General features: G+C 52.9%; 1 protein-coding gene across 3 annotated transcripts in view; it reads right to left on the bottom strand.

Annotated features, from left to right (window-relative positions):
* RILPL1 (Rab interacting lysosomal protein like 1) overlaps positions 1 to 19,612 on the bottom strand; it is a 40,955-nt gene that overhangs the window by 8,139 nt on the left and 13,204 nt on the right. For all 3 annotated transcript variants that reach the window (XM_047698463.1, XM_047698464.1, XM_047698465.1), the window contains exons 3-6: positions 11,501 to 11,619; positions 10,612 to 10,833; positions 2,980 to 3,152; positions 1,109 to 1,201 (exon numbers count right to left, since the gene is read on the bottom strand). In XM_047698463.1, coding sequence (XP_047554419.1) covers positions 1,109 to 1,201; positions 2,980 to 3,152; positions 10,612 to 10,833; positions 11,501 to 11,619 — 607 coding nt within the window. The remainder of the gene's footprint in view (positions 1 to 1,108; positions 1,202 to 2,979; positions 3,153 to 10,611; positions 10,834 to 11,500; positions 11,620 to 19,612) is intronic.

The following is a 19,612-nucleotide window of genomic DNA, read 5'->3' as shown; positions in this document are numbered from 1 at the left end:
TCCCAATGTAATCGGTTTGCAAAGGTCGAGGCACCCAAGTAACATCCCAGTTGCTCTCCCCACACGCTCCTGGTGGCCTTCCAACCCACACCACACACTTCCACAAAGCTCCAGCCAGAGTTTGGGAGAAAGAGAGGCCTCTTCTGTAATAAGCCATGGGTACAGCTGGAAAGCCAAGAGCCAGGAAGACCCTCCTGGGGGAGATAACAAGGCTACAAGACAACAGTGTGAGTGTGCGCACCCGGCAGAGTCTGAAACGTGGGCTGTGGGGCCGGGCTGCCTAGGTTGAGCCCAGGCTCTGCCTCTTAATAGCTCAATGTCCTTAGGGAGCTGCTTCAGTTTCCTTAACTATAAAATGGGGATGACAGGGCCTCTACCTCCCAGGAGTATCGTGGGGACTCGAGGATATGGTACTTGGCCCATAGCAGGCTCTGAGTAGACACTAGCCGCCCACACCAGAGGTTTTCACCCTTTATCTGAAGGCCTGCAGGGGTCAGCACACCAGAAACTGTATGCATAGCTGTATATGAGGCTCTTCCTCCCCAGGGAGAGGGTCCACAAACTCCAAATCTCATGGGGGTCTTTGAGAACCACTCAAGTAGCTTCAAGTCTGGTTGAAGGCAATTCTGAGTTCGTTCTTTCTTGTGTGTTCCCCACAGCAACCAGGGCCTGACTCTACATGCATTATGTAGGAATAAATACTTCCTTACGGAAGGGTGGGGGGTCATCACAGAAATGCACAGATGGGGTGGACCAGGGCTGGGGCTGCAGGCCCTTTGGGTGTGTGAAATCGCCCCACCAGCCTTATTTGCTGCCCAGAGACACGCCCCACCTGATACACTCAAGCCCTGAGCCTCAGCCCCAGGCCCTACCCCCTTTCCACCCTCTCTGCCTACAGACCCCCAGCTGGAACATAGCGTTCAGGCGCAGAGATGAACTCAAAGTCAAGGGCTAAGGCTCCACGTGCTCCGTGGTTAAGCCTGTCTCAGCAGGAGGGGTTAGTGACAAGCCTGGCCCTGGAGCAGGTGCCCAGATGTGCGAGAGCCTGTGTGAACCACCAGGTCAGCTGTGCGCGAGCAGCCCCGCACTCTCGAAGCGTATCACTTACAGTCGCTTGATCCCGGACTCAGGCTGGGGGGATATTCTCGGGTGGACCACTGCTGGAGGTTGGGGTATTCGATTTTCCTCTTCTATTTCTTCACTGGAAGGAGTTGAGAGGCATGAGATAAGAAAGTCAAAAATTCTGCAAGAGCTGGAATATTCCAGAAGGGTATTGTCTGATGGTCTGGGTGGTTATACTGGGAATAGGGGGGATCCAGGAAGATGGCAAAAGTGGCCTGTACCCCAACAGTCTCTTTGCTTGGGGCACTGGCCTCTTAGCAATGGGCACGGCCAGCTAAGAGAAGGGGTCAGCCCTGGAGGCAGTGGATGTGGGTGCCTGTGGTCTCTTTGGCCCAGTTGGTCAAATGTGAAGAATTTCAGGAAAGGAACTCACATCTCAAAAAGGCAACTTTCAGTTTCCTTTGAGGAATCTAGCCACACAGAACTACTTCCTCTCTCCTTTCCTTACCAAATGCTGTCTCCATACCTTGTGGTTTCTTCCATCTGCAATATGACACCCACTCCTGAACATCTCCCATACCTGAACAGTATCCTATCCTTTAGAGAAAGCCCAGTTCAAAGGCCACCCCCTACACGAAGCCCTCCTGATTTCTACCCCACCCCTGAGACGTGATCTTTCCCTTTGAACAGCCAGCGCACATAGTATCAGTAAAATTTTCTTATGTGCCAGGCATATAGGGGATTTTCAATAAAAATATGTGGCACTATATTTTCTGTGCCTCTCTTATTTTCCCTACTGGATCAGGGACCACTTCTGGTACATCTGTCCTCCCTTCTGGCTTTCCATTCAAGAAGTATTTGTTGCACATCTACTCCACACTAAGCCCCATTCTAAGACTAGGAAACCTAGCCATGAACAAGACAAATTTTTTCTGGTCTCCTGTTGTCATAGTCTGTTATGGAAAGAGACAATAAAATATGTCCATAGGATCAAAGTAAGATGGTGAAGGGCCATGAAAAAAGGAAAGCCAAGGAAAGTGACGGTGGCTAGAACTGGGCACTCCTTTGCATGAGTAGTAATGGGGAGGGACAGCTCTCTGAGGAGGTGACCTCTGAACTGAACCCTGATGACCAGGGAGTCAACCATGGGAAGAGCCAAGGGGAATGTATTCCCAGTAGCAGGATCAGCATATGCAAAGGTCCTGAGGTAGAAACAAGTGGGGACCGTTTTTTTGTTTGTTGTTTTTTTTAAAGTAGGGACTGTTTTAAGAAACCCATAGAGGGGCAGTGTGTATGAAGCTGAACAAGCATGTGGCAGGCACACCCGAGGAACTGGATTTTAACTTTTATTTTAGCTCACTGAAATGTGAGCAGCCACACAGATAGTGGCTACGTCACCATACCAGTGCAGCTCTGATAAATGCAAGTTCACTGGCCATGGGCTGAATGAACAAATACTTAGGCCGTACGGCTCTACCATCTCTGATCCGCAATTCTAAAATCCAAAAACCTCTAAAAATGAAAATTCATTTTTTGGTCCTTCATTTGGTGGCAGAATGTGACAGGAGCCCTCATGAGCCCGATTATCATGGCTGTTTGTCCCATTTAGTATGCACATTCGCATCTTCCTCTGCAAAAACATTATTAACGTGTGTGATTTTGGGGAGCTGCCCCAGATGCTGGTGGTGTACGTTACGTATACACAGTCTGTGGACTACTCCTTTCTAACCGCTGGGAAGTTCTGAATTATAAAATGCACCTGGGCCCCAGAGTTTCAGAAAAGGCTTGTGAGTGTGGGTGTAAGTCCTTCAGAACAGACAGGGACCCCAGAATGGAGACGGGGGCAATCCTTGTCTTTCCAAGACCTCCTGCAGCCCCAAAGAAGCAGCCCGCCGGGGCGTGCCCGGGGCCGCTCACCTCTTGTAGTACGCCAGCTCCTCCTGCAACAGAAACACTTTGGACTTGAGTTCGTTCCTCTCGTGGAGCACGTCCCGCAGCTCCTGCAGTGTGAACCGGGGGCGGTTGGGGTCCTTGAGATCCATGGCCACCTTTTCCGCCTCCGAGACGCACTCCTCCCCGCCCGGCTCTGTCTGGAGGAGGCAGAGATGCCGCTAATGAATTCCTGGCGGCCGCCGGTGGCTCCCACTCCACATCCTGCCAGAGCCCGAATTTCCCACCCTCCCGGGGCCTTTGCAGCTATTTTAGGAACTTGCAGGCGGCCTGTGCTCACGTTCAGTGCAGTCAGCGTCCCTCTGGAGATGAAAGCCGGCGGCCACCTGTTCATTGTTCGCCTTCTCAATAGCTAGACCTGCTGTCCTGGCGCCTCCCCACCTGACTCAGGGTCTTATTACAAATAACATTAGAAGGAGTCCAAGGAGAAGAAACAGCATGACTCCAATGCTGCCACCCTCCCTCATCAATCTGCTTTCCTTTTCCCACATCCTCTCCTCACATTCTTACTAAGATCATTGCTAATAAGACCACTGCTAATTTGGCCAAAACTGTTAGAGCTTGTGCACAATTTTCTCTTCTTTTTCCATTGGGCATTAAGTCACATATGTTTTCCCATGTGTTACTGGCCTTCTGGTCAGGCCCTCAGCCTCCCCTGCTGTGTGCTGGAGGTCAGTGGAAGACGGGAGGGGGAGGGGCAGGGGAGATGGATCCTACCATGCTAAGTCACCTGCCTCAGGCCAGATCCAAACCCTGTCCCCCCTCTTTCTCACAGCAAGGGTTTTTGCTTCGGAAACAAAACTGTGGTAATATACACTTAACAGAGAACCGACCATTTAAAAATATACAATTCCGTGGCATTTAGTACATTCACAACGATGTGCAATCACCACCTCTGTCTAGTTCTGGAACATTTTCATCCCCCCTCGAGGAAACTCCATACCCATTAACAGCCATTCCCTAATTCCCCACCACCAGCCCCTGGTGGCCACCATCTGTGTTTTGTCTCTACGGATTTGCCTTTTCTGGACATTTCAAACAAATAGAATAGTACAGCATGTCTCCTTTTATGCCTGGGTTCTTTCAGTTTCCGTGTTTTCACGGTTCATCCACGCTGTAGCGACAGGGCTCTATTCCTTTCGATGGCTGAATACTAGTCCCACGTATGGATATGCCACGTTTTGTTCATCCTTTGTCCTCTGATGGGCATTTGGGCCATTTCCACCGTTTGGCTAGTGTGAATGGTGCTGCCACGAACACCCATGTATAAGGATTTGTCCGAACACCTGTTCCCAGTTCTTCCGGGCGGGTTCCCGGGGGTGGAGCTGCTGGGTCACGTGGTGACTGTATGTGTGACTCCAAGGAACCGCCAAACTGCCTCCCACCGCGGCCGCCCCACCTGTCACTCTGCCGGAAGCACAGGAAGGTTCCACCTTCTCCCGCCAACACTTGTGGTTTATTTTCCATCTTTTGAAAGCAGCCCCCAAGTCAGCTGGCCAGATCTGCAGGTGGCCCATATTCCCCCCACGTTCCTGACACCCTTGGACCGCCAGTATCCCATCATCCACCGGAAGGAGTGGACACGTTCAGGACAACAACGGGGATGCTCTGGAACAGGGGGAAATGGGCTTGAAATAGAGGCCTTCTGTGGTGCCTGGGGGGCTCCGTCGGTTAAGCATCTGCCTTTGGCTCGCTCGGGTCATGATCCCAGGGTCCTGGGATCGAGCCCTGCGTGGGGCTCCTTGCTCCACAGGGAGCCTGCTTCTCCCTCTCCCTCTGCCCCTCCCCCTGCTTGTGCTCTCTCTCTCTCTAATAAATAAATAAAATCTTAAAAAAAAAGAAGGAAAGAAAGAGAGACCTTCCCCTACCCAAACCCTCAGAGCAGCACAGGGAGAAAGGCACTTGGACCCAGATGGTGACGCAAGGCCAGGCTGTTGAAGGACCCAGGAAGGCAGAGTTGAGATGCCTGTGTCCTGGGAGAGTCAGGACAGGCTGTTCTGGGAAAGGACACTTGAAAGGAGACACCACCCTCCTGAGCAGGTCAAGTGACAGAAGAGTCACCCAGCAGGCACAGGCCGGGGGAGGGGGTCTGACCAGGAGTCACACGGAGCAGCAGGCAGCAGGGGAGACGTGTGGCTGCAGTAGAAAATGGACACCGGACAGATACCCCCCTGCCCCAAGCTGTCTCTGAGCAAGGGAGTGGGGCCTCCTCCCTCTTGAGAAATAGGGGAGGAAATGTTGGATGATTTAACTTCCCAAGATGCTACTGTAGGCATCTGCTGATGCCACACCTTCAGGGGGTGCGATGTGCTCAGGGTCCGTCTTCAGCGTCTGTCTCCTACAGAGCCACATGGCTGGACGGGGTCCTCTACCCAACATCGCGCATGGCAAGCGGCTGGTATACAGCTGGACTCACTAGCACCAGTTCCCTTCTATTCCCCTGCCCAGGTGAACTGCAGAGCATCCCTGAAAGTCTATAATAAATATTCAATAAGTAAATGGCCGTCTCAGTAAATACTGGATGTCTCAATAAACATTCAACATTCACTGCGCATCAACTCTGCGCCTCCTGGGCCCCGAGCTGGTGAGATGAATCAGGTGGGAGCGGAGGGAAGAGACACACAGAGGTAAACCTACAGGGTCGTGTGGCAAGAGAGGAGCAAGGACACTAAACTCTAACTGGGAAGGATCACAGAAGACGTTACTGCAGATCTGGTCTCTGTGCATGGGGTCTTGACGAATGCGTAGGAGTTTCCCAGGAAGTCTGGGGCCCTCCCTAACTCCTCCCTTTGACATTTTGTTTGGCCTTCACTGTGTTCTAAAACTCTCTGGAATTACTTCCCAACAGTTTTATATTGGGAGATTTCACACTCAAGTTTGGGTCTTGGGCTTCCTTTTGGAAAGAATATTGGAAGACTGGGTCACACTGGATCTATACGCTAACAGGTGGGTCCTGTGTGGCAACTATTGCCTTTTACGTGTTCTTTCCATGTCTGCTCAGTCCCTACCCCCTTTTCCTTCCATGTCTGGACCCCACAGGCTCCGGCAGCCCAGGCCGTGGACCCAAATCTCAGGCTCACACACTCCCTTCAGACACAGCAGGTTCCCGCTCACCCCCACGGGTTGTGAGCACCCGAGACACCCAAGGGCTTCCTCAGGCCTGAGGTCTTTTTCTCTGGAGGAGGGATGGATGGCTCTTTCATCAGGGTAGCAACCCGATGCCCTCGAGCTTGGGGGATTCCCAGACAGGTTTGCAAACAAAGTCCCGACTTCCGGGACCACTGCCTGGAAATTCAGAAGAGGGAAGCTTGGGGCTCCAGCTTTCCTGGAAGCCAGCAGGCACTAACGCAGCGCCCTTGGATGGGGCTGCCCTGGGAGAGAGACTGAAAAAGCTCTTTCCAGCAGGGAAATCAGGCCCATCGGCAGTGGGTCTTCTAGGCTTACTCCACGAGGGACCTCGGAGGTGGCTGGGGGTTATCGAGGATTGTCTGCTGGTCCCTGGAGGCACTTTGGGTACAGAGGGAGATGACCTGAGGTCCCAGGTGCTCCCCAGGGAGGCCCAAGAGGCCGGCTGACAAGTCGGCGGGACCAGAGCGGCCAAAGGGAGGCAACAACCTCCACCAGGCCCTGCGTCCTGAGGCCTGGCCTCCTGAGCCCACTCCCCCTCGGCCCGGGCACAGCACAGCCACGTGCTCCCGCAGCCCCTTGAACATACTTCTGAACAGCCCCTCGCCCAGCAAAGGGGAGAGTGACTGTGTTCTGGCCACCCCAGGTAACTCCTAAGCCACCACGCACATATTCAGCCAAAAAACCCGGCCTCATACACCAGCCATCAGGGCCTGTCTTATTTACGGCAACAAACACACACTTACTAAGATACCAGAATTTGTAAGGCAGAGAGGTCAAGTAGTAACTATTAATGTTAGTTTCCTGACTGATTTTATATGAAGTCCTTTAAACAGAGAGCCCACTATATCATAGTCTTAGGGGTTTCTATGTCTACCTGTGAAAAGCAGGAAGCTTCCAGTGAAAACATGAAGGAGATGAGCGAGAAAACACACTGAGTAAAGAAGGCGTTCAAGAACCACATGTCACACGACTCCGTTTCCCTAAAATGTCCACAACAGGCATATCCGTAGAGACAGAAAAATAAATTTCATGGTGGCCAGGGGCTGGGGGAGGCAGAGATGGGAAGTGGCTCTTTGTGGGTATGGTGTTTCTTTTTGGGGTGATGGAAATGTTCTAGATGCTGGTGTTGGTTGTATGACAGAGTGTATATACTAAAACCTGTCACATTGTATATATTAAGTAGTTAAATTGTATCTCAATAACTATGTTATGAAGATACATCAGAAGCTTTGTTTACTGGACTAGAGTAATCAAGGCATGATGAGAATGGACTCCTCCCCAGTTCCGGATCCCTCCGTAGCTCCCATCTCCTCTTACCAATCTCGGGCCAGGAGGAGCCCACCACCCCAGCTGCACCTGCTCATTCTCCAGTCTGGCTCGTGTCCTTCCTCCTGTCTGGAGCAGCCCACCCCACAGTCCACCCCAGACCTCCTACCCATCCCGTAAGACTCGTCTTAATGATCTGAAAACCTGCACCGCTCTCGCTTCCCACTGGGAATTCACTGTGTGCCCTGGCCCTCTGATCCCAGGCCCTCTATCCCAGCCACACTACTTGATCTACTGAACCAAAGTCAAGCTCATTCCCCTCACTTGTCAGATAGGAAACCGAGCACCAAAGTGATCCATGAACCCCAGGTCACACTGCAGCACGTGGAAAGCCACCGCACCCTGTGGCTTCCCTATGTGAGTGACAAGCATCTTGAACTCCTCCTAGCTCCGAGGGAGGGAGTCCAACCCAGCAAAGGTGTGCTGAGTGTGGGAACAGACTCTGCAAAACAGCTCAGGGGGTTAGTTGTAACTGCGACCTGACTTTACTCCGTTTCTGTCCCACCCCCCTGGTGCCAGCAAGAGAAACTGAAACGGACAGGCAGGTGGGCCAAGGAGGTGTGACATGTCCCTGTCCTTGCTGCTAAAGAGATCTGGAGCAGGGCTGGGAGTCTTGTGGCTAGGGCAGCGTCCTTAGAACCTGGATTTGGACTGAGCCCTACCCGTCCAGGAGGAGACAGGCCTGAGCCCTCATGAGGCATGGGAGACCAAAAGGGGTACACCAAGGGAGTGGGGTAACAGCACCAAGCTTCGCCTAGTGGCTGTTTTTGGCATCTGCCTCATTCCCGTCATCCCACTGCCACAGATTTGGTCCAGCCCTCACCTTTCTTGCCTGGATTATCGCACAGCCATGTTCTGCCATCAGCTCCCTCCTTGTTCAAACTGTCCTCCATAAACTCAGAGCTGATGCCATTACTCCCCTGCTGAAGCCTGTGAGGGATCCACATTCCCCACTGCTCAGAGCTCTGTGTGTGGCATTCCCAGCACCGAAGATAACAGCTGCTGTCTCTGTCTGCCCTCCATCTGTTTCTGTACTTCTTGGGGCTGAGTCCTGGCAGTTGTCCTCTGGAGAAACTCCCCTGGCCCCACTTCCAGTGCATGCGGCATGGACAGGCACCACGAGAGGTAGCCTTGGGACTTGGGACTGGACACCATGCATATTTTAGACCTCAGGACACAGTGACTGGTTCTGGGACAGGATGAGGAGAGGGTTGCCTGAGACTTGCTGGGAATTTGGGAAAGAGGCAACTTCTTTTCACTGGGGTTGCAAAGCTGATAAGAGTCCCAGGGGCCACTATATGGCATAGCCCACGTGAGAATACCACTAACATAGAGGAAAGCAAAGCTGAGACATCTGAGAGTGTCATTTGGGCACCTGGAACCAGCTATACCTGAAGCCAACATTAACACAAAGCCTTTAGGTATACAACAAAAAATTATTTTTTTAAATCCTTAAAGCCTTTTAATTTAGATTTCTGTCACTTTGGGCCCAAAACAAGCCCTAACCTCTCCCTTTTAAGACTTCTTTCCCTTACCTCCCTAATTGTATCCCAGGTTCCTGTCCTTCAGAGAACCTAGAAGTATCTGGCCTTAATGACTTAAGTATCTGGCTTAATGACTGTGCTGGCACTTGGGCCAAGCCGACGGTGAGCTCATCTGTCTTACCTCCCCAACCTGTAACCCAGGAAACTAGCACAGTGTCTACAAACCAGAAATAGTCAGTAAATATTTGCTGGAAGAAAGAGTAAGCTCCAAGCTTTTCCCTAAGGGTCCACTATGCTGTCCTGAAGCAGCATAACCATCATCTTCATCCATCTATCAAAATCTTAGCATTGTGAACACTGACATCAAAGCCAAAGGGACAGCTCTTCCATGAAACTGCACGCTACTGCCTTCAGGATTAACTGTCCTATCCCTGTGTTGCTGGCACCCACACCCCCAGGGGACACATCCATGGGAGAGACACCTCTAGCCCCCCGAGTCGCAGCCCTGGACCCATCTGATTTTCGCTGCAACTGTTGTGTGGTCCCGGCCATGTGATGGGGCCCCACCTTAAGCACACACTGCATGTCTTCCCACTCGTGTCCTGAGCTCTGCTCTGTAAATTCTGCCCAGGAATGTCAAGGAGGTAATACCCCCGGGAGTCACCCTTAGCCAACTGGGGGCAGGTGCATGTGGATAAACGTTTCAAGCCTTTCTCCTCCAGAAAGACGGTTCTGGGACATGGTCTGTGGGCTTCTCAGAGGTCCCAGCAAGACAGCTCCCACCGCAGCCTCAATAACACACACTCAAATTCACTTTTCCTTCTTCCCTGTCTCACGCCTCAGATCTTTGGGATCACCGCACATAAACCTCCTGCCCATTTTCCTTTTCTCAAGTTCTGCTTCGAGGGAACCCAGACAAAGACAATCTCTTACCGCAAAGACAATCTCCTTCCACCTTAAATGTGACACCACTTGGAGGTGGCCAAGCCTGTCTCCCGCCCTGGACTGTAAGCTCTTTGAAGCTCCATAGTCCCCAGCACAGTGCTCTCAGGCAGAAGACCAAACTCTACTCTGTGGCCTACCTGGCCTGCAGGAGTGGCCCTTACCTATCTCTCTGACCTCACTTAGACCTTCTTCCTGCCCTTCATACTGCATACCAGCCACCCTAGCCTTCTTGTCCTTCTTTGACTGCACTGCAATTTCTCCTGCCACAGGGCCTTTGCATGTGCCACTCCCCTGCCTGGAACTCACTCTCCATTTACTTGTTTACTCTCATTCTTTTAGTCACCTCTTAGAAAAGCTTTCTTGACTCCTCCAGACAATCATTGTAATAATAGGCAACACTTTAAATGAACTCACTCATTTAATTCTCATAATAATCTGGTGCTAAGTACTATTATCATCTCCATTTTAGACTCAAGGAAAACAGCCACAGAAAGGCTAAATAATTTATCCAAGATCATGGAGGTAGTAACAGGCTAGATCTGAACCGAAGCAGACCAGCTCTAGCATCCATGCAGTTAACCACACAACATAGCTCCTCTCAAGTTCCTCCCACTTCCCCCAAGTGTAATGGAGGAAAACAAGGCAGCCTTGCCCACCATGAGCCAGATTACAGACCTACCTTCCCATTTACTTCGGTAGCTGGTTTCCCACTTACCTCGGGCTCCTCCTCTCCATTCTGGCTGAGTTCGCCCTGCAGCCTCTCTCGCAGCTTCCCAAGCTCTGCCCGTAGGCTGCCCATCTCCTGTTCCTTGGTTTGCAGATCTGCCTCTAGTTCCACCTTCTGTTCGATCAGGGCCTTCCCTTGGGCCTCTACCACTGTCACACGGTGGCGGAGGTCATGGTTGATTTTCATCAACCGGGTCTGCTGCTGCTGCAGCTGGAGAAAGAGGAAGGCCATTTATGGGGCTGCCACATACAGTAGCTCACGTTGTGCACTGCACAAGGGCAAATCCTCTACAGGCGTGCCATCATACTGGAGACATCCTGATTTGTTTGAAGTCTGTTCATATTCTTACAACTGTTGATGCCAGAGATGGACAATTTATATATTTACTATAATAATTTTATGACAGATGGAAGATTAAGTGTTTTGTCAGTATAGTATGATGATTTCCTAACAGATAGAAGTAACATGCCTTGAGAAAGGGGTGTCTTTCTAATTTAGGTGGAGACACTGTATGGGGTTCTGGAGCAGCCTGGACCATGCTGGCCTACTCACATAGGGGCACAAAGCGGGTGATTTGGAGGAAGCCTCGGGGTCAGAATGAAGCCAGGCTGGGCCTCGGCACCTCCCCAGGGTGTGGGAACAGCAGGTCACCAGGCAGTGCCATGATCCCTCCTGCTGTGACCATGCAGACCCGACTGAGGATCCTCCCCATGGCCTCAGCATCGGAGCTGCCGGGCCTCGGGCAGGACCCCTGCCCCACAGAGCCCATAGCATGAGGCCAAGGGAGAGAAGGGGAACTGCCTGTGGGGAGGAGCCCGTCTCCCGTCGTTATCTGCTGGCAGGGAGGGTGGACATGGGGTCGGGGCTCCTCACTTACAGCTTCCACATCCTCGTTCTTCAGACCGAGCTCCCTGTCCTTGGCGCGAATCTCGTCGCGCTGCTTGTCCACCACCTCCTTCAGCTTCTTCATCACTTGCCGCTCGCGCTCCGACATGCCTGGGCGGGGGTGGGGGGGGGACAGGAAAAACTTGCCGGTGAGCCCCTCCCCACCCCCGCTGCCCCAGTCTGACCCACCCGCCCCTTCCTCCGGAGATGCCCCTGACCCCGGGCCTTCTCCACGCCCCATTCCACCCCATTCCGGGATCCAGCACCTGCGTCCTGTCCCCTCTGTCCCCCCTTCTCTCTGAACTCATCCCCACCCCAGGCTGCGGGGCCGGCACTTCCCTTCCTTCCAACATCCCCGGGGCTCGCTCTCCTCGTTGTTCAGGCCTCAGTTCAACCTTCCCCTCCCCACAGAGGCCTTTCCTTCCCAGCCCCCTCTAAATGAACCCTGCCCCCTTCCCCCAACTACTACCTTTTGACACTTTTTACGACTACCGTCTCGTAGGTCTTATCTTCCAGAGGCTCTGAGTGCACACACCAGCTCTCCCATTTACGGCTGGTGTGGCTTCGGACCAGCCTCTCTGTGCCTCAGTTTCCATATCTACAAGACGAGAGTAACAGTACCTACCCCATAAGGCTGTTGTGAGGATGAATTTAGTGAGTACACAGGAAGCACATGGAAGATGATACCTGGCCCACAGCAGGAGTGGTGTCTGTTACTTAGTTGTTTATCGTGTGTGCCTTCTGCCCCTGGCCCACAAGTATCCTGTCGGCCCAGGGGCAGGGCCTTCACTGAACTATTCACTGTGTACTGCCTTGGCTAGCACAGTGCCTGGCACACAGTAGGTGCTTGCTGAGTGTGCCTGGCACACAGTAGGTGCTTATTAAGTGATCTGGTGAGTTAATGAACTGTGCTCTAACAAATGGCCACATAAATCTGATAGCTTAATGTACCAGAAATATATTTTCTCATAGTTCTGGAAGCCAGAAGTTTAAAATCAGTCCAAAGTCAAGATGTCGTCAGAGCTGTGCTCCCTCCAGAGGTTTTAGGGGAGAATGAGCCCCTTCCCTCTTCTGGCTTCTGGCGGCTGCTACCGTTCTTTGGCTTCGGGCCTTATCACTCCAGTCCCTGCCTCCGTGGTCCCATGGCCTCCTCCTCTTCTGTCTGTCAGACCTCTCTGTGACTCCCTCTTAAAAGGACACTATGATGGCATTTAGGACCTGACTAATACAGGATAGCCTCCCCATCTCAAGATCTTAACTGACTGAGCCACCGAGGTGCCCCCACCTCAAGATCCCTTTTTTTTATTATTATTTATTTATTTATTCATTTATTTGACAGAGAGAGACACAGCGAGAGAGGGAACACAAGCAAAGAGAGTGGGAGAGGGAGAAGCAGGCTCCCCGCTGAGCAGGGAGCCTGATGTGGGGCTCGATCCCCGGACCCTGGAATCATGACCTGAGCTGAAGGCAGATGCTTAATGACTGAGCTGCCCAAGCGCCTCCCCCCAATCTCAAGATCTTAAATGAAAACACATCTGTAAGGATTTTACCATACAAGGTAACATCCACAGGTTTGAGGGATTAGGGCCGGATATTTTCGGGGACCGTTAGCCTCCTCCAGGCACTGGGGTGGACAGCTAATCCTTGCCTCCCAGGAGTACTGGGAACCACAGACTCACTTGGTTCTCCTGTGCTCCGGGGGCATGTGCCAACATAGCAGGCGTCTGAGAAGAACCATTCTGTGTGAGTCCTCAGCTGTTATCCCGACACAACTCCCTCGTCCAAGGTGCTCCATCCCGTCTGAATCTTTCCCCTCTCCTGTCCTGGACATCTCCAAGCAGGCGGTCACCACCAAGAACAAGCATTTATGTGTCCAAAACGGTGTGTAATGTTGCCGGGACCACAACCGCAGATAGGACATGGGTCCCGCCCTTGAAGAGTCTGAGCCTTTGTGTGACAGGCACAAATCTGGATGTTCCAGAGGGCAGCTGTCCCACCCCACCCGTCCGTTCACTAGGGCTGCCCACATGGGAGACATGCCAGGCTGATGGAGCAGGGACTGACTCCCCCACAGACACAGACTTTCCCAAAGCATAGCTCACTCCTGTTAACCCCATGAAGTACAAAATGCTTTGTATCCTTGACCCTATTTCAGTGTCGTTTCCAGCCACTGGGAATGGGTATTATTACTGTTGGTTCCTAACATCAGTCCCATCTTACAGACACAGAAAACTGAGGCCCAGAGACAGACTTGTTCCAAGACGTACAGCCAAGTGCTATCAGAGCTGGGACTCCAATCCCGGTTTTCGGACTCTGAAGTCCCATGTCCTTTCCATGATGCCACGCCACCTTCCCACTGCAGGACAAGACTCAGAGGCTCTGCTAAGGGGACCAGAAGTATCACCATGGGGCAGACTCTAGTCCATACTTTCTCTGACAGGGCCACCTGCTTGGGGTACCCACACATCTTTGTGCATGTATACACACGCACAGAGGCATACACAACCACGCACACACACGGTGTTTATGGAGCGTCTGCCGTGTACCTGACTCTGGGCTAAGAGTCACTGGGGTGTGGATGGTCAACAGATACAACCCAATTTTGCTCTCACTAACTTACAGACACCAGACGGAGATGGTGTCATTAGAGACCATGATAAGTGACATGGCAGATGCAATGGGGCCTGAGAGCACCACAAGGGGACCCGCTGTAGACTGTGGGAGCAGAAAATCCCCTTGCAAGAGCCTTTACACTGAAACCTGAAGGACCCAGGGGTGGGCAGGTGACGAGGACAAACATCACAGGCTAGTACCAGCACGTGCAAAGGCCCTGGGGGCAGAGACTGCGCATCTGGAGAGCTGAAGGGCAACAATGGTGGCCAAATCTAGTGGCCACAGCACAGTGGACAAGGGGAGGCCGAAGCTTGAGCTGCGAGGAAGCCTAGACCATGTGGGGCCTCAATGGACAGGAAGGGGGTTGGATTTTCACCTAAAGGGGCAATAAGAGCTTCACAAGCAGGAGGAAAGTCAGGCCAAGGAGACCAGGCAGGGGGAGCCAGAGAAGAAAGGCTGCAGAGGGCAGGTGTGTACTATGCAAATGAGACAGGCCAGAGGGAAAGGAATTATAATGAAGACACTGATGGGGTGATGGGGAGGCTCCAGAGTCAGAGAAAGATGAGCATGTAGGTTCCAACATGGCACACAGCTTACGGCTTCTGAAGCAACATCAGCCCCTTGGAGCCCTCCCTTGTTCACCTGCGCATTTTCTACCTTCCTACCTCTCCAACAAGGCTGTGCAAAGTACAGACGGAACTCACACAAGCCCACGAAACAGAATTCTTCCCGACGGGTGGGCCTGGAACCAAGACCACCACTCAGCTTCCTCCTTGACCTGCCGAGGGGCCGGAGCAGGATGGGGCGCATCCTAAGCAATGCGGCTGAGAGATGCAGAGATGCCAGGGCGGGCTGGGGGTGGGGAGGGGAGGCAGGGGTGGAAAGAAGGGGCAGGGATCCCGACAGAATGGCTAGGCTAGGACGGAAAGTCCTGAGTGTGGAGTGCTGGGGAGAAGGCGGGGCCGCGGGACCACATGAGCGTTGCTGCTCGGAGCTGCTTTGGGACACAGGGGTCCTTCTGTCTCTCCGCAACAGCAGCCGCCTCCTGAGCACACCCCCAGCAGGTGCAGGGTGGCTCCGTAAACAGCCGCCCAACCAGACGCGACGAGGCTGATTAGAAGACTGAGACATACTGGTGAGTGGAGAAGGCAGGTGGCTACCTGCACAGCACAAGATGCGGACAAAGATGTTCACAGGAGCTTTATTTGTAACAGCCCCAGCCTGGAAACAACGGAAATGCCCACTAACAGCAGGACAGAGAGAGAAAGCAGGGTACTAGCGTGCAAGGCGATGTGACACCGCGTGAAGAACAAGCCAGGCGCTCCACTTGGAGCTCACAAAGTCGGTGACTTGTCCAGCTGTCCTCCTCCTTCAGCGCAGAGTCAGCCCAGAGGCTGCAGGGCCCCCCAAGGCCACAAGGCCGCCTGGAGGTCCTGGGCACTGGGCTCAAGTCCCTGCTAACATCCCTCAGCCACTGCTGCAAGGCAGGACCAGGGCTCTGCCAGTGGGACAAGAGGACACCACTACCGTCTCCCAAAAAGGCAAGCCTGACACATGGTGTGCACGTGTGCTGGGGCTGAAATCAGGTGGCAGCGGAATCTGCAAAAGCCACATACACATTTGCTGTTTGCTCTCTGAGCACCTGTCCTGTTAAAGGCTCCACACCAGGGCATCAAGAGCTGAGCTCATTTCCTTCTTGTGGTGGCAGCATGGGGTACAGATTCGGCTCCTGGAGGAGAGAACAGTGTGGCGGATGGTGGTGTGTCGATCCAGAAGAAAGAAACCTGGATCTGTAACCCAGCTACCTCCTTCACCTCTGGGGGACCTCTGGCTTTAACCCAAGATGGGGGAGAACAACGTGGACAAGAGCTTGGAGTCTGAAGCCAGATTTCCTGGACTCATTTCCCGCTTTGCTGTTTATCTGCCATTGACCTTGGGAAGGTTTTCTCACCTGCAAGACGGGATCAAAGGCAGGTGGGGGTGCTCTTGTGAGGTTAGAGGGGTTAATCTACGGAAGTGTTCTCAGCAGGACTCAGCATTAGCTGCCCTTTTATCCACAAAACTTAAATGCTAGTCCTCCCTGTTCCAAAGGCTGCAACTCAGATAAAGTCCAAGAGTCATTACAAAAACTTTGAGAAGTTAAAAGAAGGTGGTATGTTTTCAACAGACCCACGGGCCTTGTTGAAAGCTGGAAGAGCGATGAGCTAACGTAGCCACCTGGCAGCTCAGGGTCCTGGATCTAGATGTAAAGGTGCATTTGAGCAAGTGCAGGAAGAAGCAAGTCCAAGGTTGGCCACAGGAGCAAAGAAACGCTTCAACAGACAAGGAGCTTCCTTCCACACCAGGAGACAGCATGGAGAGCCGGGCAGAAGGCTGAGATGCAACGGTGAAGTCAAAAAGGCAAGTGATAGTCACAGCAGCACGATTCACAGTGGCCCAAAGGTAGAGCCCGAATGTCCATCAAGGGCTGAATGGATAAACCAATTGGGGTCTATCCACACGACGGAACATTAACCCCCATACAGAGGAACACAGGACAGACACCTGCTACAACGTGATTTACCTTGAAACCACGAAGCTAAGTGGGAGAAGGCAGACATAAAAGGCCACACGATGTATGAGTCCCTTTACAGGACACAGTCCCTTTACAGGACACACATACAGACGGAGAGCAGACCGGTGGCTGCTGGAGGCGGGGGGACGGACAGGCGGGTGGACTGGGGACTGACCCCTGATGGGTGCGAGGTCTCCTTCGGGGGCGGCACAAATGTACGGGAACCAAACAGAGGTGATGGTTGCCTAACTTCTAGTGAATTATGTACTAAATGCTGCTAAGCTGTACATGTTACAACTGTTCCTCTGACGTTATGTGAATTTCACCTCAATTAAAAAAAAAGGGGGGGCAACCCAAAGAACACATAATTTTAATTTGTATAAAAAAAAAAGGCAAGTGACCAAAAAAACAAACAAAAAACCCAAAATACATTTAATTTGAAAAACTAAATACATGTTTCCCTGCCATGTCCATATCAGAGCAGCTTTGGCTCATCAAAAAACAAAACAGGCATGGAATCTGTATGTAGACGCATCTAAAGGGAGGGATTTACCTCTGCTAAGTGCAGTGAGAAGGGGGCAGAGGGAATTCTCAGAGGTTTCCTGAGTTTTGTTACAATGTTTCACAATATTGATACACACATTAGATTTTTTTTTGAAGACCAAACAACCACCACCCATATACCCACAAGGTGGGCACGCTTGATCGCTAAAGACAAAAATGTCCTCAGGAGACCGAGCCACTTGCCCCAGACCTCACTGCCCCGTCAGTAGCCACGCGGGAGCTGCGATGCAGGTGTCCTGATACCGGGCCAATGCGTTCTTCACCCCATCAGAACCAGAAAGCTGCTTTCCATATGGGATGAGGATGAGGAGGACAGCTAACATTTACCGATCACCTACCGGGGGCGGTGATGGGGCTGAGAGCTTGTGCAGGGGGACAATGCTGGCGCACAGACGCCCTCAGGTCCCTGTGTCTGTCTGCAGCCCTCTTCAATGTGCCTTTTTTCTTTTTTAAAAAAAGATTTTGTTTATTTAAGTCAGAGAGAGAGAGAGTACACAAGCAGGGTGAGTGACAGCAGGGAGCCCAATGTGGGGCTGGATCCCAGGACCCTGAGATCATGAACTGAGCTGAAGACAGATGCTTAACTGACTGCGCCACCCATGTGCCCCTCAGTGTGCTCTTGCCACTGACCAGGCACTGGGGCCCACTAGGCTGGCAGGCTCTAAGGGCAGGAAACAGGGCCACTCACATTCCAGAGCTCACAGTCCTCCACGGGCTCAGCCCAAGTCCCACCCTTGTCGTATGCTTCTGCCCCCTTCCCTGTCCTGCTTCCTCGACCCCTCAATGGTCTCCTCTGGGGGTGCTCCCTTCGTAAGTCACCTGCACAGGAATCCTCACGTCAGAGTCCCCTTCTGGAAAAATCTGATCTAAACTGTGCTTAGCTCCTTTTATCCTCAGAGTGCCTTCTGGAGTGGGACTCCTGTTGTCCCCATTTTGGAACTAAAGCAACCTGAGGTATACGGTGGCTGGTAGACTCACGCCCGGCCATCCGGCTGGTTAGTGGTGCTCCCGTGACTCACACTCAGGCAGTTTTGGCTGCAAAGCACCCGCACTCTTGCAAACCATGCCATGAGGCCGGCCTCCCGTGGCCCCCGACCTTACGTTATCAGCGAGTGGACTGCATAGAACAGCAGCCCCCTGAACTCATGTCATGTCCTCCTGGACGCGATCTTGTGTGCAAGCGGGGTCTTTGCAGTGAAGATGGGGTCATGCTGTCCAAAGGTGGGTTCTGACTCCCAACACTGGTGTCCTCATGACAGAAAGGAGGGGGCTTCAGAATGGACTGAGGAGGCCACGTGATGGTGTGTGACTGTGACAGTGGCGACGCTGGAGGGACACAGCCGTAAGCCAGGGAACCCAGGCTGTCCCAGCAGCTGGACGAGGCAAGGCGGGACCCTCCCCTAGAGCCTTTGGACGGCACGCAGGGCTGTGGACACCTTGGTTTTGGACTTCTGGCCTCCAGGTCTGTGAGCAAGAACATTTCTGAGGCTTTAAGCCCCCCAGTCTGGGGCACTTTGTTGCAGCAGCCTGAGGAAAGTAATCCAGGCAGCTTATGGAGAAAGGCCCTGCTAGGGTGCACCACCGGCTTTGTACTGAGCTAAAATGCATACTGGTCACTCTTGGCTTCCGCGGACGCTTCAACGGGGAGGACGAAATCAGTATCACTGCTCTCAGGGACATCACTTACTGGACAGCTGCGAGGCTGATGCTGTATCTACTTCTTTCTCTACAATTCTGGGAGGCCAGAGTGGCCGTTCCCATGTCACAGGTGAGGAACCAGAGGATGGGAACGGTCGGTCTCCTTCCCCAGGTGACCCTGCTGGGAAGGGCAGGGCTGGGACTTGAACTCAGACGCGCCTCACTCCACCGCACATTCTCCCTCCAAAGGGCTGCTCCGTCGAGTCTCCGAGAACACACTGCCTTTTTTTCGGGACACTGCTGTTCCAGGCTGCCCTTCAGAACGTGGCTGTGGGGTCAGTCGTCCCCCTCTCTCGCTGACAGAGTTGTTTGTCCAGAGCCCGAGAACTGTTCCAGACCCTTGAGTGCATCTCTATGCCTCCGTGTTCCTGGTCCCATGGCTTCGATGCCTGTAATTCATCTCCGAGGGCACTGACCCGTACTGTTTCTCGTTGTCCTCCGGCTGACACGACGGAGTTCCAAAAACAAGGGACAGAGATGTGCTTTTTAATCTGGAGACTTCCAGGGAGCATGCGGTAGCAGTGCGCCCGTGGCCCGTATCGGTCTGTTCAACCCCACTGCAGGTGGGGTCGGCTCCCCTGAACAGGCTCTCCCGGCCGACTCACCCCACACCTCACAACGGCACCCCTGCATCTGCAGCCGGCCCCAGGCCTTGCCCTGCTGCTCACGGCAGTG

The sequence above is a fragment of the Lutra lutra genome, chromosome 12, assembly GCF_902655055.1.
Source record: "Lutra lutra chromosome 12, mLutLut1.2, whole genome shotgun sequence".
In the NCBI taxonomy this organism is placed as follows: Eukaryota; Metazoa; Chordata; class Mammalia; order Carnivora; family Mustelidae; genus Lutra; species Lutra lutra.
Note: the sequence above shows the minus strand (reverse complement) of the source record. Positions and strands in the feature narration are given on the sequence as shown.